Consider the following 24437-nt stretch of genomic DNA (forward strand, 5'->3'; position numbering starts at 1 on the left):
CTTTCCCTCGGCTCTCGTCCCCCGGCATGGGCTCCGCCGCGCCGCGCTCCGACGCTTCCTCCGTCGCCTAGGCGACCGCCCCGCCCCGCGCCCCAACGGCCCCGCCCCGCCCCGCGCACGCCGGGTCACGTGGGGCGCGGCTGGGCGTGGCGCTGTCCCTGGCCTGGCGGGAGCCGCAGCTGCAGGGGCCTCGCGTCGCAGGTAGGGCCCCCCGCCCCCCATCTCGGCCCCCTCCCCGCCCCCCATCTCGGCCCCCTCCCCCCACCCCCAGTCCAGCCCAGTCCGGTTGCAGCATCCGCCTCCCGGCCCCGGCCCCGCCTGCCGTCACCCCCCTTCCAGCCCCATCCGACCCCGCTCAGGCTCGGCCCCCGGCCCCCCGGATCCTCAGGAGCCCCCCAGGCCTCGCCCCTCAGGAGCGGGCCCTGGCGGCCCCCTCCCAGGGAGCGCCCCCAGCAGCCCCGGGGGGCCCCGGGCCTTCTTCCTTCTGGCCCTGCTGCCCGGCTGAGCGCCCTAATCCTTTGTTCTTAAAGGCTTCGGAGGCTCAGGGCTCCACTTGGGGAGGTGGTGGGCTTCAGCTTTTATTTGCTTAAAAAAACCTCAGATGTTAAATGTTTTATAGTCTGAAAATGGTTTTTAAAGATAAGAAGATGAAAAGGATGCTAATGTGCCAGGGTAACATTTCTTAGATTAAGAATTTGGGAGACCTTGCAAATAAGTTTCAGTGTGATCTCAAATGTTTTGTGGAGGCTTAATGATGACAAAGACCTTGATTTTATGTGGCACCTTTCTCAATTAGATATATTCTTATATATAGTATATATTATCTCATTAACTTTCACAGCATGACTTTTGGATACATAAAAGTACTATAAATATTTTAACTCCCATTTCACAAATAGAAAAGAGAAAGAAAACTAGAGAAATAATGGCTTGCCCCCAAAGTTTCTTAGGTGTCTGCTCTGAGACTAGAATCCAAGTCTCACACCTCTAATCCTGTTATTCTTTCCATTAGCTAAATAGGCCCTTGTTTTTTAATCTTCCCCATTCACTGATATACCAAAATTTGGCAAAGGAAAATGGAGAAGCATCAGTAAGCCAGGATATGCCAAGGACATTTTTTTTTTCAGCATTATAAGTTTATCCTCACACAAAGGTTGGGTGAAATGACCTCATTAGGACTTTGTGGCAATATTCCTCATTGAATAATATTTAAGTTTATTCATAAATATGCTAATATTGACTTGCCTGTCATTTACTGAGAGCACTGTGCTAGATGATAAGGCACAGAAGAAATAACAGACATGGTTTTCTGACCAAAAGCAACTTTTTTATTCTAGTTGGGGAGATGAGGCATTTAAATGTTAAATAAGCATAATACTGCTTAGTTTCTCCTATCAATAATGATTTGGAGCATTTCCCATATGACTATAAATTTTTATTTTTTCATCTGAAACTTCATATTCTTTGACCATTTGCCAATTGGGGAATGACTTGAAATCTTAAATTTGATTCAGTTCAATAAATATTTTAGAAATGAATCCATTATCAGAAACACTAGCTGTGAAAATTGTTTCTCAGCTTTCTGCATTCCTTCTAATCTTGGCTACAGTAGCTTTATTTGTGCAAAACCTTTTTTAATTTAATATGGTCAAAATCATTCATTTTGCAATTTATAATCTCTGTTTTTGTTTCTTCATTTCATATACTTCTCCCCTTCTCCATAGATCCACCAGATTATTTCTTGTTCTCTTAATTGGTCTATGTTATCACCCTTTATGTTTAAATCCTCTTCCCATTTCAACCTTATTTTGGAATAGGGTGTGACATGTGAGTCTATGCCTGGTTTTTGCCATACTCTTCCAGTTTTCCCAGCAGTTTTTGTCAAATAGTTCTTATCCAAGAAGCTAGGATAAATTTTGTCTTTGTGTTTATCAAACAATAGATTACTGTAGTCATTTACTACAGTACTTAGTCTAATCCACTGTATTTTAGGCAGTACTAGGCAGTTTTGAGGACTGTGGCTTTATAATATAGGTTTAGAACTGGTACCACTAGGTCAGCTTCCTATGCATTTTTTTCCCTTTAATTCCCTTGATATTCTTAGCTTTCTGTTCCTCCCAGATGAATTTTGTTACTATTCTAACTTTTTTGGTGGTTTGATTGGTATGGCACTGAATAATTCAATTTGGCTAAAATTTTCATTTTTATTAGCTTGGCCTAACCATGACAATTGGCATTATTCCAGTTGTTTGATCTAATTTTATTTCTGTGAAAAGAATTTTGTAATTGTGTCAAGTAGTTTCTGGGTTTGTCTTGGGAAGTAGTTTCTCATGTATTTTTTGGTTATCTACAATTACTTTAAATGAAATTTCTCTTTCTAGTTTTTGCTTTAGGCTTTACTGGTCATATAGAAATACTGATGATTTATGATAATTTATTTTATACCCTGGCTACTTTGCTCAAGTTGTTAATTGTTTCAAGTAATTTTTAAATTGGTTCTCTAAGTATACCATCATATATGCAGAGTGAAAGTTTTCTTTCTTCTTTGCCTATGTGATGCTTATTTAAAACAAGGAATATGGAATCCCAACTGTTCTATTTATAGGAACTGGTGAGTATGTCACCACTTTTGGGCTTCAGTTTCCTCTGTAAAATGATAGGCTTGGAGTAGAAGGCTTCTAAGACCTCTCAGAGTTCTCTAGACTGTAATCCTATAGGTGACTTCTATAGCTCCTTCCCCTTCTCTAAACTAAATGGTTTTCACAAACAGTATTATACAACTTAGGAACTGAACTGATGAGAGAAGGCTTCATGAAGGATGTGGGGCATAAGGTAGGATCTCTATAGATCAAGAGAATTACTGTGTGGGTAAGTAAGCATTTTAGAAATGGGGGGGAGGGGCAAAGAACCAGAGGGTTAAAGACAAACTGCAGAGATGCTACAAGTTTGTAGATTATCAAATGTTTGCCAGTTTTGAGAAAGGAAGAGAATGTTGTTTTCAAGCTATAGACTTTGATTACTGGGAAAGTTCTAGAGTAGATAATTAAAGAGATTGTTGGATAACATCTAGGAAAAGTATTGGTAATTCCAAAAATGACTTCATCAAGAATAGATCCAGCCAGAAAACCCTCATTGCCTTCAGGATTGCTAAACCAGTTGATGAGAATACTGTGGCTATAAACTAATCTAGATTTTAGCCAAAGTTTTGATAAAGTATGTCATACTATTTTATGGAATACTTAATAATAGAGTCAGATGGATTCAAAACTTATTGGATGACTGTAGGGTAGATATTAGTGGGTTGATTTTAGTCTGGATCTTCAGTGGATCTCCCAGGAATCTCTGTTTTGCCTTTTGCTTTTTGTCATAATTATCAGTGACTTGGATACAAGCATAGAGGGGCATGCTCATTGGAGTTGCTGATGACAAAAAGCTGGGAGGAATAACTAACACATTGGATGTCAAAGTCAGAATCTGAAGAGATCTTGACAGATTAGAACATTAAGCTGAACCTGATTAACTGAAATTAAATAGGGATAAATGTAACATTTTACATTTGGGTGAAAAATTTTCAGCTTCACAAATACAAGATAACAAGAAAAAGTTCTGAAAAATTTAGTGGACTGCAAGCTCAAATAGTCAACCCTGTGCTGAAGAAGACAAACTAATGCAATCTTGAACTACAAGATTTGGCATCCAGGATTAGATCTCATCTGTAGTGAGGTGTTCAGTTCTGGGCACTTCAGTTTAAGGACACTGATAGGCTGTAGGGTATGTAGAGGGGAGCATCCAGGATGGGGATGGGCTCTTAAGTTTATGTCATAGGAAAGGAGAAAATGGGCTTATGAATCTTAGAGAAAGATAGAACCATCAATTCCTTTCCAGATTTCTTCAGTTTAAAAATAGTCATTGTTCTTTTTTCTTTTTGGCCTCTTTGCTATTCATTTTTTTTTTTCATTCCACTGGTATAATAAATTTCTTGAGTGATTCAGGCTTAGATTTGATAGGGAGTAGTATGACTTTACGCAAGTCCATAATCTCTTTCAGCTCTAGTTTCCTTAATGAAGCAAAGAAGCATGAGATGCTGTATGTAAAGCACTTTGGAAATCTTAAATGTTCTCTAGGCCTGCTCTTTGCTCTTGGGAGTACACAAATCACTTATGGTCAAAGGATATGAATAGTTGCATAACTTTTCTCTCATAATTTCAGGTCATAGATCCACTCACAGGACATCAACACTGATTGTTAGTTTGTGTCTCACTGGCTGTCTGAACACATTTTCCACAGAAACATTGTTTCTGTGTTAGTTAAATTCTATAGACAGCCAGGTGATACTGTAGAAGTCAGGAAGATAAGAGTTCAAATTCAACCATGTACTACCCAACTGACCCTGTGCAAATCATTCTGCATTTAATTGTCACTTTTTCCATCAATAAAATGGGAATAGCAATAGCCGCTTCTTAGGGTTATTGAAAATTCTCAGAGTTAAAATGAAATAATGTTTGTTTTTGTTTTGATTTTGGCTCTTTTGTAGGGTAATGGGGTTAAGTGACTTGCCCAAGGTCACACAGCTAGTAAGTATCCAGTGTCTGAGGCAGATGTGAACTCAGGTCTTCCTAACTTCAGGGTTTGTGCCTCTGTCTTCTGTGCCACCTAGTTGCCCCCCAAATAAGGTAATATTTATGAAGTTCTTAGCAAGTCTTAAGAGGTAAAAAAATTCTAACTAATTTTAACTAGTAGTTTTTACTTGCAGTACTATTCTAAGTCAAACAAAAATGACATTTCTCTGGGAAAACATAATTCTAATTCCAAATGACAGTCAAGCCTGTAAACTGAAAACTACTCTTAATAAAATTCTCTGTAGAGCCATTTTATCTGTGAGATTTCACTAAAGACCTACTGATATTGGGGAGAGTAGGGTGAATGATAGTGAAGAGTTCAGTGTAACTCTAAGGTTGTGATGTGTGAAAGGACTGTGGAAGGATACTCATGCCCTCAACAGACATAGGGAAATGAAGAAGAGTTAGATCAAGGGAAAAATAACGAATTCCATGTTGAACCTTCTGTTGACTTTTGAGACCCTCCTCGGCCATTAAGGTATAGAGCTGGAACTCAAGTGCTCCATGAGATTGGGTGTGTAGACTGTGGCAGTCATCTGCAGGGAGATGATCATTGAACCCATGGGAGTGATGAGATAACCAAGGGAGAGAATATAAAAAAAAAAAAGAATAGAAAAGGCCTATAACAGAACCCTGGGATACACTTGTTGTAGACTGATATGGGATAGTCAGATAGAGGTAAAAGGACCCAGAAGAGAATAGTATTAGAGTGTGGGAGGAGGTTGATCAGTTAGCAGTATCAGAAAGTTTAAAGAGAAGTTAAAAAGAATGGAGGACAGTAAAAAATCAACATACAAATGAGGTTGGACTAGATGTTCTCTCTAAGTGTTCTAACCAACTCCTGTTGCATTCTGTCACCAGTTTAAAGCCAAGAGACTCCCACAGCAACCAGACCATCTTTAATATCCCATTTTCTAACATTCAGGCTATGGGATGGAACAATTCTGGTAAAGACAAGTGAGAGAAGGATGCTTTGCCCAGCATTCCCCTCACTTTAATGAACAGAATTGTGCAACTCATGCTACCAATCACTTGGTTGGTCGGTGTGGTCCCCTTCGATATCGAAAGACTAATAATAAGGGCGGCTAGGTGGCGTAGTAGATAAAGCACTGGCCTTGGAGTCAGGAGTACCTGGGTTCAAATCCGGTCTCAGACACTTAATTACCTAGCTGTGTGGCCTTGGGCAAGCCACTTAACCCCATTTGCCTCGCAAAAACCTAAAAAAAAAAAAGAAAAAGAAAAAAGAAAGACTAATAATAGTTGTCACTCTAAATCATATAAACCTATATCTCTTTTCTTTTTTTAAAAAATATTTTATTTATTTTGAGTTTTACAATTTTCCTCCTAATCTTACTCCCTCCCCCACCCCCAACAGAAGGCAATTTGCCAGTCCTTTACATTGTTTCCATTGTATACACTGATCCAAATTGAATGCGATGAGAGAAAAATCATATCCTTAAGGAAGAAAAAGTATAAGAGATAGCAAAATTAAATAAGATAACAGGTTTTTTTTTTTCTAAATTAAAGTTATTAGTCCTTGGTCTTTGTTCAAACTCCACAGTTCTTTCTCTGGATACAGATGTAAACTTTTATCTCTTTTCATATGGTACATTTCAGTGTATATTAAGGATTATTTCTGAAATACTGTTTCAAATGCATTACTTTTTAAATTTTGAGTTATTTTACATAATTCAATTTAGTGAGCATTTCTAAGAGAAACAAAAAATACAGTCTCATGCTGTCAGGTAGATATGAAACAATTAAAGAAAAATGTAAGACAACTATTAGGATATTTTGATGACAAAGTTTTTTTCCATTTCCCTTTTCTTCCCTATATTTTATCTGTGCAGAAATGTTTCAGTTTCAAGAAAAAAGGATTGTCTATTTTATCCTTTGTAATTGCCTCTTATCTCTAATTAAGACTATATCTTTTTGGGAAGGCTAGGTGGAGCACTGGCCTTGGAGTCCAGAGTACTTGAGTCCAGATCCAGCCTCAGACACTTATTACCTGGCTGTGTGGCCTTGGACAAGCCACTTAACCTCATTTGCCTTCCAAAAAACCTTAACAAAAAGACTATATCTTTTCCCCTTTTATTTGTTTGTTTGTTTTCCAGTTACATGCAAAAATAGTTTTCAACATTCATCCTTTTGCTTACTTTTGAGTTCCACATTTTTCCACCCTCTTCCCTTTCTCATCTCCATCCCTCCCCCTCCCTATGGCAGTGAGCAATCATGTATAGGTTATACATGAAAATTTAACATATTTGTATATTAAAGACTATTTCTCTTACCTGTGACTATGAGAGGTAAATGATCTGTTTTCTCTTCCAATTTTTTTATAGTATGATCTTTAATATTAAGTCATGTGTTCATTTAGAATAAGGATGTCCAACCTTTTAGCTTTTCTAGGTTGCATTGCCCAACAAGCACCAGTGAAGAGCCATATATGGAATTCAATACTCATTCATGAATACAATACAACCCACATACAATATTTTCTGGAATGTGGTATAAGATGTTGGTCTAAGCCAATTTCTGATAGACTTTTTTCCAGTTTTTCTGACAATTGTTATCAACTAGGGAGCTTTTCCCTAGATAATTTGTTTTCCATTTAATCTAGCACTAGGTTGTTGAATTCTGTTTTTTTCAATCTTCCTGGTTTAGTTAGTTTCGTTGTCTGTCTCTAGTATTTAACAAGATGGTTTTGATAACTGCTGCTTTATAATAGTTTGAGATTTGGAAGTACTATTTCCCTTATATCCTTCTTTTCAATACTTCCCTTGATATTCTTGATCTTTTGTTTTCCAATTCTGTAAAGGATCCTCTTGATAATTTGATTTGAATAGCATTTGAAGTGTAAATTAATTTTGGTGATATTGTCATTTTTTTATATTAACACAGCTTAACCATGGGCATTGAATATTTCTCCAGCTATTTAGGTTGTTCTTTATTTCTTTAAGGAATGCTTTGTAAATGATTCTATTTAAGTTTTTTGAGTGTTTTGAAATGTTGCTTATGAGATACTTTATAGTTATTAGAAATTGATTTTCTCCTTTTACACTTCTTGTGTTTTGTTTTTATTAAATAGAGATGCTATCATACCCTGCATCATTGCCAAAGTTATTGTCTCAATTATGTCTTTGCTGATTCACTGGGGTTTTCCAAATAAATTATCATATCATCAACAGTCAGGGATTTATTCTTTTAATTTTTCCTCTTATAGCTATATTGTCTTTAGCTATTGCTAATATTTCCAAAACTATATCAAATAAAAAGAGTGTCCTTGGTTCCCTCTGATATTTATTGGAAAAGATTCTAGACATTTCTAAGAGATCAAAGGAAAGGAAAAAGGACCTATTTGTATAGAAATATTTATAGTAGTTCTTTTTGTGGGGCAAAGAACTGGAATCTACCAATTTGAGAATGACTGAATAAGTTGTGGTATATGACTGTGATGGAATATTATTGTGCTGTAAGAAATAAGAGCAGAATGGTTTTAGAAAATCCTGGGAAGATTGGTATGAACTGATACAAAGTGAAGTGAGCTTGACCAGGAGAACATGTTCACAGTATATTTTAAGAATGATCATGATCATTTGTGAAAGACTTAGCCACTCTGATCAAGGTAACACTCCAAGACACTATCAAATGACCCATGATAAAAAATGCTATCCACTTCCAGGGAGCACTAATGAACTCTGAGGGCAGATTGAAGTATACTTTTTTCTCTTTTATTTTTCCTGTTTTTTTTTCCCCCAACATGGCCAATATGAAAATATGTTTTGCATGACTTCACACATGTATATTTGATACATTGCTTGTCTTCTCAAGGTTGAGAAGGGGCAGGAGGGAAAGGGAATTTGAAAATCAAAATTTTTTAAAAGAAATGTTAAGGGGGGCAGCTAGGTGGCATAGTGGATGGAGCACTGGCTTTGGAGTCAGGAGGATCTGAGCTCAAATGTGATCTCAGACACATAATTGCCTAGCTTGGGCAAGTCACTTAATCCCATTGCCTAAAGTTAAAAAAAAAACCATTGAAAAAAATGTTAAGGATAAAAAATGATTTTAATAAAGGAAAATGTTCTAGACTCTTACAGTATCCCCATTACATAGCTTTTGTTGTAGATAAATATATTTTATGATATTAAAGCTTCCTCTATGCCTCTACTTTAGAGTTTTTAACTAGAAGAATATTGTACTTTGGCAAAGGTTTTTTTTCCTATATCTATTGAGAGGATCATGTAGCTTTGGATATTTTGGTTTTTAATATGATTATATTGGTTTTCCTAATGATGGATCATCCTTGTCTTCCTGTTATAAATCCTATTTGATCAGAATAAATTATTTGGGATGATATTGCCTATAGCTTCCTTTCTATAATTTTATCTTTCCCTGGTTAGGTGTTAGGACTATATTTATCTCATAATAGGATTTCTTTCTCAGTTGTTAAGAATAATTTGTGAAGTATGGCTACTAACTGTTCAATTTAGTAGAATTCTATGGCTACTAACTGTTCAATTTAGTAGAATTCTACTGTGAATCTATCAGAACGAGTAGTATTTTTTCTTTGGTAGTTCCTATATAACTACACTTAGTTCTTTTTCCAAGATTGAGTTACTTGATATTTCTATCTGGTCTTCTGATAGTTTGTATATTTTTATATTTTTAAAAGTATCCCTCAGTTTCTTTTCATTCTTAGTTTTGTTAGCATGTAAATTGTATAATAAATACTGGTTATTTTTAATTCTTCTAATTTTGCTGTGATTTCATCTTGTTCATTGGCTACTTTATTGATCTGATTTTCTGTTCTCTTTAATGAGATTAACCAAGAACTTATCCATTTTATTAGTCTTTTCAAAGAACCAACCTTTTAGTTTTATTTAGTAATTCTGTGTTTTTTTGGTTAATTTATGTTCTTTCTAATTTTTAATACCCCTTTTTATGCTTATTTTAGGGTTCTTGTTGATTTTCTAATTTCTTTAAATTTGTATTCAGTTTTCATTAATCTTTTTTTTCCTCCCAATTTTGTTTATCTATGATTATAAGGATATGATTTTCTCCTTGAGGACTGCTTTAGCTGTATCCCAGAAATTTTGGTATGTTGTTTTATAGCTTTATCATTATCATATGTAAACATGGTTAGTAATTGATTCTGTGATTTGATTTTTTAATCCATGCCTGATTTAAGATTTTATTGTTAGATCTCTTTTGGAGATATGTGACTTTTATTTGTAGTCCCTGAACCAATTTCTATTCATGGTCTGTAAAGAATATATTGACTATTTCTGTCCTTTTATATTTGCTTGCAATATCTCTGTGTACTAGTTTATAATCATTTTTTATAAAATTTTCATGCAGTGAAGAGAAATGCATATTTTTTTTGTATTCTAGTTAGAAGCTGCCAATAAATCTTTTAATTCTTGCTTCTCCAAAAATTTCTTCAGTTCTATACTTTTCCTTTTGTTCATTTTTCTGTAAGACTTAGATAAAACTGATAGATGGATTTTGAAATCTTCTATCAATATTGAATTAGTCTTTGTCTTCTTTAAGCTCAGATGTTTCCTTTATGCATTTGATTGCTAAAACAATCTTAAATTTATAAAAGATTTTGGTTCCTTGTCTATGATTTCTTTCTGTATAATGTAATTTCCTTCTTTATCTCTTTTTAGTTTTTGAATATTTTTGCATTGTCTGTTAGCATGGTGACAATGCCTACTTTTTTGGATTCACTTGATGAATGGCAATTCTCTCCCCCCCCAGTTTTATTTTGTATATGTCTTTTTTAAAAAATATACTTTTCCTGTAAGCATTAAATTATAGAATTTTGTTTTCTTAATCTCATCTGTCACACTTTTTCATTTTATTGGATTGTTTAATTCATTTATATTTAAAGTTATAATAGGTTTATGTTTTTTCTATGTCTCTGTAATTATTATTTTTTAAATTAAGATTTCCCCCTCTTGCTGTAAAAACAGTAATATTTTCCTTCACTTTACTTTTATCTTTTTTTAAGGTGGCATGGTTCCCACTGACTTGCTTCTTCACCCCTGATCTCCTCTTCTCCTTTGATACTATTTTCCCTTTAGGGTTTTGTTTATTAGTTTCTTTTCCTCCTGGTTTTATATTTCTTCCTTCTCTCTTTTTCTTCCTTTCCTCCCCTAGTCCTAGTCATTAGCTTTTAAAATTTCACTTTTTATACCCACTTCCAGAGAGGATTTCTCTAATTTCTCTTTCTGTTTTCTTTAGACCCTTATTCTCTGAATCATAGTCTCCGTAATTATTCAGTCTCTTTCTTTTCTCTGTATTTTTCATATAATTTAGGCACTTTCCTTCACTGCCTTGTAGGACTTAATTTCATGAATTTCCCTTTTCTATTCTGCCTCATTTCCAAAATAATGCCAGTTACTATATCAAAGATGCCCCATGGTATAGTTCCCTACCAATAATTTATACCCTTTATGGGTGACCTTTTTTTTTTTTTTAATCTCCTGCATTTGTCTGGAAATCTCCCTCTATGCTCCCCTTTTCCTTCAGGTGCCAATTTTCCCCAGGGGTTCCAACTCCTCCCCTCGCTCCATCCAAGTAGATCTTTTAAAACACCTAATCTTCCAGGCCTAATCCCTTCAGTGTAAGATCCTCATCTCCTTCAATGACCATTTCTCTTTATTTGTGAAGGCCCCTGCCCCCTTCTTTCTTTTGCCCTTTTCAATCTTTCCCTCCTTCTTCTGCCTCACTTCCTTCTGAAACCAGAGAATCACCTTCCCCCACATTACTAGCCCTTTATGAGACTTGGGGGTTTCACTTACTCTTCTCTGGCCCCTTACTATTCCTCACTTTTTAGTGTACACTCTTAGGTTGATGTAGTTCCACAAAAGAAGCATTCACCTGGAGGCAGGGTGTTACTAGGTCCTCTTCATAATACCCTGGCTGCCTCTTCATTATTACCTTTCACTTAGACATTTTTCTGTTGTGACCCTGTTGCTGTTGCTGTGTGCATTTATTTACTTCTGTATTTCTGTTTTTGGAGGTGTTCTAAAGGCAAATAATCTCTTCAGTTCTAATTTCCTTGCTGTAAATGTTTCATATTCTTCTTATTAAACATCCTTCCATTTGTCCTTTTTGGTTAATCTCATATCTGCATGATAGGTTCCCCTGGGCTGCATTCTTAGCTCCATTGCTCTTTGGAATACATTATTCCATTTCCCTTCTCCTTTTTCTATTGGGCACAGGATAGTTTTGCATTATTCAAATACTTCTTCCTTTATGAAATTAAAGGCCTTTTTCCTGATAGCTTAGAACATGTTTCTGAATTGACTTTTGCAACTTTAGGGTTTTTTTTTTTCCTGGATTCAATATGAATTCTTTTAACTGGAATTTCATTTTCTGTGCTCAGAAGTTATGGGCAGTTCTCTTCTGTTATTTTCTTCATTATGGTGTTAAGAATTTTTGTCTTTTCATAGTATTTTAAGATCCCTATGGTCCTTAGGTTGTTCCTATAGAGTACTATTTATTGTTTTTAAGATCTGTATGTTTTGCTTTAAGTGTGAAAATATTTTCTTTTAATTTTGCTGTTTTTTCTTCTCTTCTTCTAGGTTCTTCTTGACTTTATATATTTGCACTCCCAATCTATTGTTCTTTATTTTGTTTCTTTGATGAGACTTGCCATTGTAAATTCCAGTTTTTGTTATTTTTCTTATTATTTTTGCTGTGTAGGACATAAATTCTGCCTCATGCTAGGCACAATGTGATGTTCACTAATTCTACAGAGTCCTTTGTCTTACCTTATTGGATTGTTTTCTTTTGTTTTATAATATTTATTCATAGATGCCAGCATGAGATCTGGGGGCCATATTTCCTTCTGTTGTTACTGTTTATTATCTGTTGATGTTCAAGGTCTTTGAGTTTTCTTGCTGAAATCTTTCATTTTTCCTCATCCTTTTCTTTCCCTTATCACTCATTTCCTGACTTCTGATTTCTTCCCTTCTGGTTGTGATTTCCTCATGAATGGATCCCAAAGCATCTCAGCCTCCTGCACTGTGCAATTTATGGTACATTCGCCTAGGAATCTGCCCCTTTTGGGGGACTGTGCTTTTTTTCCCATGGGCTTGGTAAAGTGCTGCATAGATTCTCTCATGCCCAGTGTCCTTTCCTGGTGGCCTGTCCATTCCCTGGTACCAGCAGTTCATTACTTTGTAGTACTGGGATGTTTAGGTGGCAGCCCTACAGCAGGCTTTTGCTTTTGAAGGGTTGTGGCCAGGTTGGCTGTCAAGGCCCAAACAAACTTCTACATCCTATAGTCTAGGTCTCCATGGCACCGGAAAGATGGAGGGGGAACTGATATGGTAGGAGTGGGTTTTATTGTAAGTCTGGGTCATGTCCTTGAGTTGGCTTTTGTGGTGTGGTAGGTAGAGAAGAGGTGCTAGTTGAGCCCAGGGTCAGTGAGTATCAGAGTTTGAGGAGTTTCTTTTATATATCCTTTTGGATTTTGAGTGTGCTGGATCATTGAAACAGCCAAAGTTGCTTTATCTTTGAAGCGTAATTTTTGTTTTAGTGAGATTTGAGAGGTCAGTGGAGAAAGGAGAGAATACCTAGTCTGCCATCTTGTTTCTCATGTGACACTGTAATGTTTTATCAGAAAATTATTGTTCCATTAGGTGGTAAATTTTAAGTATGCTTTTAATTATGCTTTTCTTGTGAAATAAATTCTTTAGACAACTGGTGAAATATATATTTATTATGGATCATGGGTTTTAAAGCTTGAAGAGATCTTAGAAAGCATCTAGCCTTGCCCTTTCATTTTGCAGATAAAGAAATTTAAGCTTAAAGGAGAGGTTAAGTGATTTGCCTCAAGTCATAAAAATAGACCTTTATCTTTTGGCTCCAAATCTCACTTTTGAATGAGGGATAAGAGTGGAATGAAGACAGTGTTAGATTTTAAATGAAGAGAAAACTAGGGTCCACATTTTTGATTTAAGACTTGGTGACCTTGAACAAATTTGTCAAACCTTTCTGCTGTTTATTCTGTAAAATGGGGTCAGTAACAGTTCTCCACAGCTCTTCTAGGATTCTTTTTTTTTTGGTTTTTGCCAGGCAAATGGGGTTAAATGGCTTGCCCAAGGCCACACAGCTAGGTAATTACTAAGTGTTTGAGACCCCGGATTTGAACCCAGGTACTCCTGACTCCAGGGCTGGTGCTTGCTTTATCCACTGGGCCACCTAGCCACCCCCTTCTAGGATTCTTTTAAGAAAAGTTTTTGGTAAATCTTAAAATGTAATGTAAGTATGTGTTTGTTATTTCCAGAAATAATTAAAAGGAGAATAATTCATTTCATCAAATAAATGATGAAATATTATTTAAAAAATGCATTGGGTTTGTACAATTTTACTAATGAGGGTGGTAGCCACATCCCCCCCCTTCTTGTCAAACTACAGCAAAAAGCCCTTATCCCTTCAGTCACTGTTTTTGGGAGGAGTGCTGCAGTAGGCTTTACTTTTTCAGTCTTAAGTAACTTTTTAAATTATTTTACATCTGAGAAAGCAAAAACATTTTAAAGACTGATTATGAAGCAGTCAGACTCAAAATGAACTGACTACATGGGCTGGTACATCTTGAAAAGTCATTGTACAAAAAAAAAATTAAAATTAAAAAAAAAAGAAAAGTCATTGTACTTTTATGCCAAAGAATCACATTCTCATTTCTCCTGAAGCACAAGATGTCTTTCTAGTTTGAAACACATATGACATTAATTTATTGGACTGACATACTCTTCTTATTGATACCATTTTTTTTTCTTTCTTTTTTCAAGGTTCTGTAAGCCATGGCTGCTGTTGACAGTTTCTACCTCTTATACAGGGAAATTGCCCGGTCTTGCAATTGCTACATGGAAGCTTTAGCTTTGGTCGGAGCCTGGTACACTGCTAGAAAAAGCATCACCATCATATGTGACTTTTACAGCTTGATTAGACTGCATTTCATCCCCAGATTGGTGAGCAGAGCAGATCTTATTAAGCAGTATGGAAGATGGGCAGTTGTCAGTGGTAAGAAATTAAATTCTTAGTACTTTTGTTGTTGTTTTTTGTTTGTTTTTGCAAGGCAGTGGGGTTAAGTGACTTGTCCAAGGTCACACAGTTAAGTAAAATTTGTATTACTTGACTTTCATTTAAAACCCAAGTTACTGTTTAGTATCTAATTTTAAATTAGAGGATTATTTAAATTTGGCATAATGAATAGAGGGCTGGCCTTCAAGTCAAAAACATTTAAGTTCAAGTTCTATTTCTGACTGTTGACTTAATGCCAGGTTGCTTAATCTCTCAAGTTTCTAGAGAATTTTGAAACCAAAAGATGCAGAGAGGTTTCAACCTCATTGGTAAAGGGAGTTTGCTTACCCAGAAGTTCTCTTTAACAGAGGTGTCAAACTAACTCCTAAATGGCCAGAACCAGATTAAAATCTAATTAGGAAATGTTTAACAAAAGAAATTAAAATACACTACAATATAACTAAGTTTGATTTGTGTTTTTTTAAGTCAGTTTGATCTATTTCTATTTGAATTTGATACTTTTGCCTTAAATCAACTAAATCAAGGGTCAAATATTTTTCTTTACCTTATTTAAGAAGGCTATTTTGAACTCATGGGAAAATGCTATTTTAAAAAACGTATATTTACATGCTTATTTTTCTTTTTTGATGTATCTCCTAGAAATCCATTTTTAGAAGAAAAAAAATTTTTAAAGGATTTTAATGGAATAAAAAAGCTTAGAAGCTCAGAGATGACCTTGTCCAGTTCTCTCAAAGGAGAGAACTTACTTAAGGTTTACCCAACTGGTTGCAAAACCAGAATTAGAATAGGATGGGGGGGAGGGAGGAAGGATGTCCTCAGTTCTTGTCTTGTACTCTTTCCCTGATACCTTGCTCCTTTTTACATAATTTCTCCTCTTTTAGCCTAACTCTGAAATGGTTATTGGTTACTGCCTCAGCTTTATGAAATTTTGAGTTTAGAGACTTTCACCTTTTATAGAGACACTTTGTGCAACATAGGAAAGGTCCTTCTTATGCTATACATACTCAAGTATGAATTCCTGAGGTTTTTTTTTATTGAAAACTGTAGAAATATTCAGTGTTACACAATCAGTTTAAATTTTATCAATTTTTATCAATTTTATAATTTTGTCCCAGGTGAGCATTTAACCATCATTTATTGTTCAACTTACTTCTCCATCTTTCTTTATTAGTATGTCATCACTTTATAGTATAATGTGGGTTAAGGCACTTCAGGCCTTAACTTTTTTCTTTGATTCTCTTTGATATCCTTTGATGGTTCCAAGTCAAAATGCTGTACACCACAAGATAAAGATGCTCAGATGCTGTATCACCTTTTCTGTTCTTTAACACAGGTGCCACAGATGGTATTGGAAAAGCCTATGCTGAAGAGTTAGCAAGCCGGGGTCTCAATATTGTCCTTATCAGCCAGAATGAAGAGAAGCTGCACAAGCTTTCCAAAACCTTAGCTGAGACCTACAAAGTTGAAACAGAGATTATAGTTGCGGACTTCTCCAATGGCCGCGGAATTTACTTACTTATTAGAGAAGCGTTACAAGACAGAGACATTGGTATCTTGGTGAATAATGTTGGAGTATTTTATCCCTACCCACAGTATTTTACTCAAGTCTCTGAGGACAAACTGTGGGACATTATCGATGTAAATATTGCAGCTGCCAGTTTGATGGTTCATATAGTATTGCCAGGGATGGTGGCAAGGAGGAAGGGTGCAATTGTGAACATCTCCTCTGGCTCCTGCTGCAAGCCCACGCCCCAGATGACTGCATACTCGGCTTCGAAGGTGATGATTATTGTGGGTTGGGAAGAGAGCTCTAGCATAAAATAATACTGTAATCATTTGATTGGATTGCAGAGCCTTGTTGCTGCCCTTCTGGCTGCAGCTGTGAGTGCTTTAAATACTATTTTTTCTTTTAATGAAGAAGGAGAAATAAAATATTTTCTTTTTTTTTTCCTTCTGTTTAAACAGGCTTACTTAGATCACTTCAGCAGAGCATTGCAATATGAATATGCTTCCAAAGGAATTTTTGTACAAAGTTTAATTCCATTCTCAGTAGCTACAAATGCAAAAACATGCAGTAGCTTTCTACATGGCTGTTCTTGGTTGGTGCCATCACCAAAAGTATATGCACATCATGCAATTGCTACTCTTGGAATCTCAAAAAGGACCACAGGGTACTGGTTTCATTCAATTCAGGTAACAGTTTTGGAACTTTATCTCACCTAAGTCAACATAACCTTAATTTTTAAAAATGATTTCTATAAAAACTTTTTAAAATTTAAATGAAGGCTAATGTTGAGAAGCAGAAAGCTTTGATTTATTCTTATCCTGACTTTCTCAGTGTATTAGGTTGTCACAGAAGTCTCAGTAATATTTGCTGAAAATTAAAATGTATACAAGACCTTAAAGATGAGAAGGGCTTCTTTACAAAAATGCAAATGAAAGCAGAAAACACATCTTAATTTGATTATTAATTTGTAGTGTAGAGGTGCCCTTGTGGTTCTCAAAAACCTGGTTCTCGGGGGGGGGGGGTGTTGAATGCCCTGGCAGGTCCTATAAAGCTGGAAATATTTTGAATATAGCCCAGTGATGGACCAGGTGATTGTCAGTCATTGGGGGAGGGCAGGCAATGGGGTTAAGTGACTTGCCCAAGGACAAAGGGCTAGGCATTAAGTTTCTGAGGTTGAATTTGAATTCAGGACCTCCTAACTTCAGGCTAGTGTTCTATCCACTTTGCCACCTAGCTGCCCCTTGATTGTCAGTTATCTTAAGGAGAATCTACTCATTTCTGCGGAGATTCATTACTAGTTTGTCCACAAGGTGATGAGTTTTAAAGATGCAATGTCTCTTAAGGCCTATCTACAAATTATAAAAGAATTGTCATCTACATCAGGGAAGGGATCTCACATTGATGAAATCTCAGATTCTTGAAATATTGTAATATAATTATAAAAATTGCTAAATATCGTCATTGGCATCTAACTGGTAAATATAATTCATAACTGGTAATGCTTATAGAAGTGGGTACAGAGGCTTACAGGGTCATATGAACAATATAAACCTGCAAAATCTTTCATTATTTCTGAAGACATTTATGCCTAATGATGAAATTGTGCAATATATTGTGACATTTATTTTAAGAGACAGAGAATGAAAAATGACATATTGGAACATTCTTAAAATACTTAGCTCTTTTAATATTTTTGTAAATAGTTGAGAATTTGAATGTTTTACATATTGGGAAAAGAAACATTTATGGCTTTGGATTTCTCTAAATAGTGTACCATGTTCTTAAGGTTCCTTAGGTTAAAGAGGGCACCAAGTTCTTTAACTCTTTCTTTTGTCCCAAATATCTTTACCTTTTATAGTGGATATACTATTCTAAATAGAAGCAAAATTAAAAGTGATATATCAATCATGCTTGCATTTCACTTCTAGGACTTCAGCATTATAATGTGTCAACCTGATCTTGTGAATGCTATATTAGCTGTCTAGGTAAAAGTGGAGAAGTGGTTCTAGCCTGCAAGGTAGATAGAGAATTTGGAAGAATTATTTACCATATCGATGCTGTTGAACTCCTGATATTGGTTTGGAAAGCATTTCTTCTCATACTTAGAAATAGTATTAATTTTATACATTGTAGCTTTTATTTTTTAACCTCTGTGATATTTAATATCTCTGTGAAATTAATTTTTAGCCTCCATCCGTGAGATTTAATAAAAGATGCAGACACATCCTAGGATAGTGTTGATAAACAATTTAATTAACACCTTTCTGAGGGTTATTAGAAAAATTAGGAAATAATGTCACTGTGTATTAGTAGTTGATGTCAAAGCCACACTTTAATTAGGACAAACTGATAGAGCAAGATGGAGAGATTTTTATTTGATTTTGAACTTATATATATTTTCATCTATTTGATTCCACATTTATAGCCATTCTCAAGAAATACCTATAGAAGAAGATATGTGTATTCTGTTTTTCATCAATGAGATACATATTAAGCTTTTTTACTTTTGAAGATTCATGATGTCATGATGTAAATAAGCTCTGTACTTATGCAGTTAGCCACTTCTCTATACCTGTTGTTCTCAAAGGGTGTGCCATGGAAATTTGAAATTTCTATTAATGTAGATAAAGAGAAATTTGATAAATGTTTTTAATATAAATTTTAATTACTATATATACATGCATACATATATACACGATAAGTGTAGTATTTGAAAAATGTCCACAGCTTTCCTATTTTATAGATACAGTAAACTCATAAAATGTGTCAAGTCTTGAACTTTTAAAGAATTCAACAAAAATGATCTCTTATTAATGGGAAATTTTGCATGTTCAAGTCTTCTGACTTTGCATTAGTGGTGTCAGTGTAAACAGTACACCTCATTTCCTCATAGTTCAAAGACAGTATTGGGAGTAGAAATAAATTTGCAAACCACTTCCTTAATTGGTTTAATGGGTTGCTCTTGTCCCCAGAGTCCATCATATAATGGCCAAATATTCAGTGAAGAGTATTTCTGCACTCAGAAACTCTGCATTCATACATCGTCTAATCCCTGACTCAGACCAGAAGCCTTCTCAGCTTCAGATCTGCCATTTTTTATACTTGGTTGGCATATTCTTGACAACTTGGGGTCATCAGTAAACCTTGATGGGGCAACAAAGTAGAATTCTAATGAAGGATTAAACTTTTCAATTAAGTGAAATTCCCCTGATGTTTCAGACTCTAGGAGGCAATGACCCTGGATAACCATCAATATTAAGCAGAGAACTGCAAGACTGAGTCAATATTTTCTGGAAATGCTTTTCTGTTTCACAATATTTTTATGATTAGTATTTGTATTTTGAACTGTTAAGAATTCATGAATATTTTTATTAATTGGTATCTTTAGTGATAATTGCAATTTTGAGGGTTCCAGTATTGTTAGTAACTTTTCCTCCTTTTTTTTTTCTTTTTAGTTTCTTTTTGCACAGTATATGCCAGAATGGCTTTGGGCTTGGGGAGCAAATATTATCAACAATTCATTGCGTCATGAGGCCTTATCCCATAGATTGTGAACCTGGATCTGTCACCTTAGAAAGTCTTGCCAAATTATGTGAACCTGCAGTATTTGGAGCATTGGAAGACCAACACTTCATTTTAATTGTGTATTTGCTCTTAATTTTGCTGGCACCTTATTGTTGCATTATTGATAAAACAGACTTGGGACTTGAAAAGAATATGGGGAAAGCTGCCTGAAGGCTTTGGTGTAGGGTTAATATTGAATATGATGAGAACTGATCTAGGAAGCCTAAAAGTGGGGATTCCTTTTTTTTTTAATGTAAGCTACTAAAAACTTTGTCAGTAAGTCAGTGTTGTGCTATGAACCAAGATGAACTGAAATTGAAATGTACTCACAATTCAATTTGTTGGGTCTTTTCATTTTAAATCTTCTTGTTTTGAGAGTGGTCATGTGTTTCCTTTGAAGAATTGTAATTTTTCTTCTAAAAAATTAACTGGAAAAACTGTGTTTAAAGAACTATTTTGAAGCTAAAATTGCTGGTGTTAGTTGCTGTAGAAATCTAACTACCTATGTGTATTTTATTACATAGATCTTGTAATTTGAATCCCTTTTGAAGAAAATGCTGCTTTTCCATTCAAGAACAAAATTGTATTAGATAAGTTTGAAAGTTGATCATATTTAGAAAATAACTATGAGCAACTTTATAACTAACGGGCAAGTTAATTTTTAAAAGATATATGCAAATTACTTTGATTGGAAGTGTCATGGGATTTAAAAAAAACATTTCTATCCATCACATAAGAAAGCCCTCTCTAGTTTTATGACCCTTCATAGTCTAGCAGTATAAGTTATTCCTTTCTGTTAAGTTCTTACCTACTTAGGAGCTAACACTTTATCAGAGTTGTAAATACATCATGAAGTGTTTCAAGCATTTTTTTTAATTTACATACAATTCTTTTGGATAAAACAATGATTTTCAGTGTGTTGCTTTTTTTTTTGTTATTGAAATCTTGCCCTTTAGAAAGAAAATTATCTCAATTTTCTATGTGATAATCAGTTCCAATAGCAGTTATTGGTATAAACAAAATTGTTTGCTGAGGTAGTTAAAATGTGGAGTAATTATGTATTCTGTATTGTATCTGATAAAATAACAGATTTAGAAGTGTAATCTTAGCTTGTGCAATGAATGTAATGGATAAAATGAACAATTGTGTTGGAGTAAAAATAACTAAACTGCTTAGACAGGGTTAGTCCTGAAATGTCATGTGTGTAAATGTCTTTGGTTTAGATCACAGTATCTTCTTTGAAACTCTCATTGTGAGAACCATCCAGTGATGTCAGAACTGTGAAGTTCTATACAAATGTAAGGTTATTGTTATTTACGTATTGATAATTCTGTATTTAATTTTGTGAATCCAGTGCAGATATACTGAGTATTCATAAGCCTGGTAAAATTATTTAAGAATCATGACTTTTGTGGAATTGTTTTCTCATGAAGATACAATAAACACATGCACACACACACACACACATGCACATATATATGTATAAAAATTACTTTCAAATCATGACTCTTGTGGAATTTCTCATGAAATAATAATGCAGCTATAAGTACACAGAAGTATATATGCATATATAGGCAAAAAAAATCCTTCTCTACAGTGTAATAATTGTTACCAGGAGACATGGGTTCAAGCCTTGCCTCTGACTTACAGTATGAGACTGAATAAATAAACCTTTCAGTGCTCTGTTTCAGAGATGGTGCCAGCCTGCACTCACAGAGATAGATCTTGCTGCCTCTTCATATATATGCATGTATCTCTTCAGAAGAGCTGACTTAGACCATTGCCATGTGATTCTGATATCCTTCTTAATTCTTGCAGTCCAGGTTCCTTGGAAGGTTTCATAGCACTCCCTGGCTCCCTATTCTTAAGTCCTCCCCTGTTCTCCCTCTTACCTCCATGTCTTCTAGTAATTCACCACTTATTACCTATGTGCAGCTTGGGCTTTTTCTGTAGGATCTAGGTGAGGGAAAAAGGGGAGCAAGGTAAGAACTTTTTTCTTAATTACTACAAGCAAAGTTTTTGTATTGGTTTTGTTTTTTTTTATTTACTAACCACTGACCATGTGCCTGTTACTAAATTAGGTGCTGGGGAAACAAAGGCAAAAAGTTTACATTTTATTGGAAAAGAGAATATGCCCACATACAGGGTGTCCCAAAAGTATGTATGTGATTTTAAATTTTAATTGTACAAAACTGTGCTAAGATTTTTGGATCACTGTTTAATTATGTACAAAACAAATACAAGGTAATTTTTGGGATGGGGAGAGGACTCTTAAAAGGAACTGAGGAATAAATACCTTCCAAATAGAGAGGACAGTCTAACAGAAAGGACTGAAGCCATGAAATATATGGCAAGACCAAAAAGAAGGTAGCTCACCTGGACCACAGAATTCATGGAGGAAACAATTCTACATAGACTAGATCCAGTTTTTGAAGAGCATATTATGCTAAACAGTGAAAATTGTATTTGATCCTAGAGATAAAATAGGGAGCCATTGAAGTTTATTGAGAAGAGGAATGACATGGTGGAGAATGGATTAGAAAGGGGGGAGACTGGAAGTAGAGACATAAATTATAAGGTTATTGCAGCTATCCAAGCTAACAATTAAATGAACTTGAACCGGGGTTAAAATCCACAAGATGTGGCAACTGATTGATTATGTGGGGTGAGAGAATAAGAAACTGGGTGTGACTAAAAGAAAGGTAGCTTTGAGAGAAACAAGAGGGGAAAGATTATCAGATATTTTGAGGCCTGAGTGACATTCAACTTGATATAACTACTAATAAGGAAGAGAAATGATGGTTGGCTATATATTATATATGATCTGAGGAAAGGAGAGATAATTGAACTTATGGATATTGATGAGATCAGCAAATGAGTGTAGAGAGAGATGAGAGAGAGCCCTAGGACAAAGCTTTGGGTTTTACAAATCTGGAGGCAGGATGAAGATAATAGTAGCTTGAAAAATAATCAGACAGGAGGAAACCCAAGAGAGGACACTTTTGATAAGGGGGTTGAGCAATGAGAAGCAGATATAAATGTAGACAACTTTAAGAAGTTGGTTAAGGAAAGGCGAAGGGATAAGAAAGGATCAAAAGGCATTTTTAATGATGGTGGAGATCAATCATGTTTATAGGTATCAAGGAATGAATCAATGATAGATATTTAAGTGCCTGTCATGAGTCAAGAACTGCCAGATGCTCAGTATAGAAATACAAATGAAACTATTCCCTCATACCCACCCAGGTTCATGATCTTGGCCTTATCTCCTCTTCTACTCATCCTTGACTTTACCAAAATTTTTAATCCCTTCTCAAGCCTGACTCTTCCTTTCTCTATTCTTTCAATTGAGAACCTTGCCTCATTTCATTTAAAAAAAGACCATATGCCTATCCACCTCCTTTCACATCAACAGATGCCCTCTGCTACTTTTATCCTCTAGTCTACTACTCCCCTTCTTATTAATTTTCAGTCTCATCCTGTTGACTGGCTTCTTTGCTGCCTACAGAAATACAGGTATGTCTCTCCTGTTGTCAGAAAAACATTGACCCATCCCTCTCTGGTAGCCATCATTCCATATCTTTCCTCCCTTTCATGGCTAAACTCCTTGAGAAAAATCATCTAAATTAGTCTGCTTTAGTTTAGTTTTCTTTTTAAAACAAAACAAAAAAACTTGGCTTCTTATTTCAAACTGTCTTTTTTTTTTTTTTTTTTTTGCATGGCAAATGGGATTAATTGGCTTGCCCTAGGCCACACAGCTAGGTAATTATTACGTGTCTGAGAAAGGACTTGAACCCAGGTGCTCCTGACTCCAGGCCAGTGCTTTATCCACTGAGCCACCTAGCCACCCCCAAACTGTCTTTCAAAGTTACTGGTGGTCTCTTAATTTCGAAATCCAATGGCCTTTTCTCAGTTCTCTTCCTATTTGATTTCTCTGTAGCCTTTAACACTTGTTAATCACCCTTGATATTTTTTTCTAAGTTTTCAGGACACTGCTTTTGCCTTGGTTCTCCTGTCTGACTGCTCCTTCTGCTTCTGTCTCCTTTGTTGGATCTTTAATCAAAGTTTTGCCCAATAACTATGGGAGACCCCCAATGGTATCTTCATTTTTATCCTCTATACAATTTTGTTTGGTAATTTCATCCATCACCTTCCATAGATTTAATGATTCTTCTGAATAAAGGCTGTTCCATAGTGTTCTGATTGGTCTTCCTGCTTCTTTTCTTTCAGTACATTCTCCACTCATCTATCAAACTTTTGTTTCTAAAGCATAGGTATGTCTGTGACAAACACCTAATCCCTCCCAACCTCAGTGATCTCTGATATGTTCAAGAACAAATAGAAAATCCTCCATTTGGCTTTTTTTTTTTTTAGATTTTTCAAGGCAATGGGGTTAAGTGGCTTGCCCAAGGCCACATGGCTAGGTAATTATTAAGTGTCTGAGGTTGGATTTGAACCCAGGTACTCCTGACTCCAAGGCCGGTGCTCTGTTCACTGCGCCTAGCCACACCTCCATTTGGCTTTTAAAGTCCATCTTATATCATCTCTTTCCCCCTTATCTTTAATCCAGTGACACTGGCCTCCTTTCTCTTCCTCCCACAAGAAGCGTTCTCGCTCTCTCTCGCCTCTGTGCATGTTCACTGGCTGTTCCCTGTTTAGAATGTTCTCCCTCCTCATCTCCATCTCCT

General features: G+C 35.7%; 2 protein-coding genes across 4 annotated transcripts in view; one reads left to right on the plus strand and one right to left on the minus strand.

Annotated features, from left to right (window-relative positions):
• The window catches only part of DNAAF1 (dynein axonemal assembly factor 1), a 41876-nt gene extending 41750 nt beyond the window's left edge, over positions 1 to 126 (minus strand). Inside the window, exon 1 of one of the 3 annotated variants that reach the window (XM_074201981.1) lies at positions 1 to 126. In XM_074201981.1, the coding sequence (XP_074058082.1) occupies positions 1 to 28 (28 nt within the window). In that variant the 5' untranslated portion in view covers positions 29 to 126. The other 2 variants (XM_074201980.1, XM_074201984.1) reach the window with 2 other exon arrangements.
• HSDL1 (hydroxysteroid dehydrogenase like 1) lies at positions 112 to 24437 on the plus strand. The gene is made up of 5 exons (XM_074201987.1): positions 112 to 201; positions 14426 to 14657; positions 16012 to 16457; positions 16644 to 16871; positions 19641 to 24437. Exons 2-5 carry the CDS (start codon positions 14438 to 14440, stop codon positions 19737 to 19739), a joined length of 993 nt encoding a protein of 330 aa, XP_074058088.1. The 5' UTR covers positions 112 to 201; positions 14426 to 14437; the 3' UTR covers positions 19740 to 24437.

The sequence above is a fragment of the Macrotis lagotis genome, chromosome 1, assembly GCF_037893015.1.
Source record: "Macrotis lagotis isolate mMagLag1 chromosome 1, bilby.v1.9.chrom.fasta, whole genome shotgun sequence".
Lineage (NCBI taxonomy): Eukaryota > Metazoa > Chordata > Mammalia > Peramelemorphia > Peramelidae > Macrotis > Macrotis lagotis.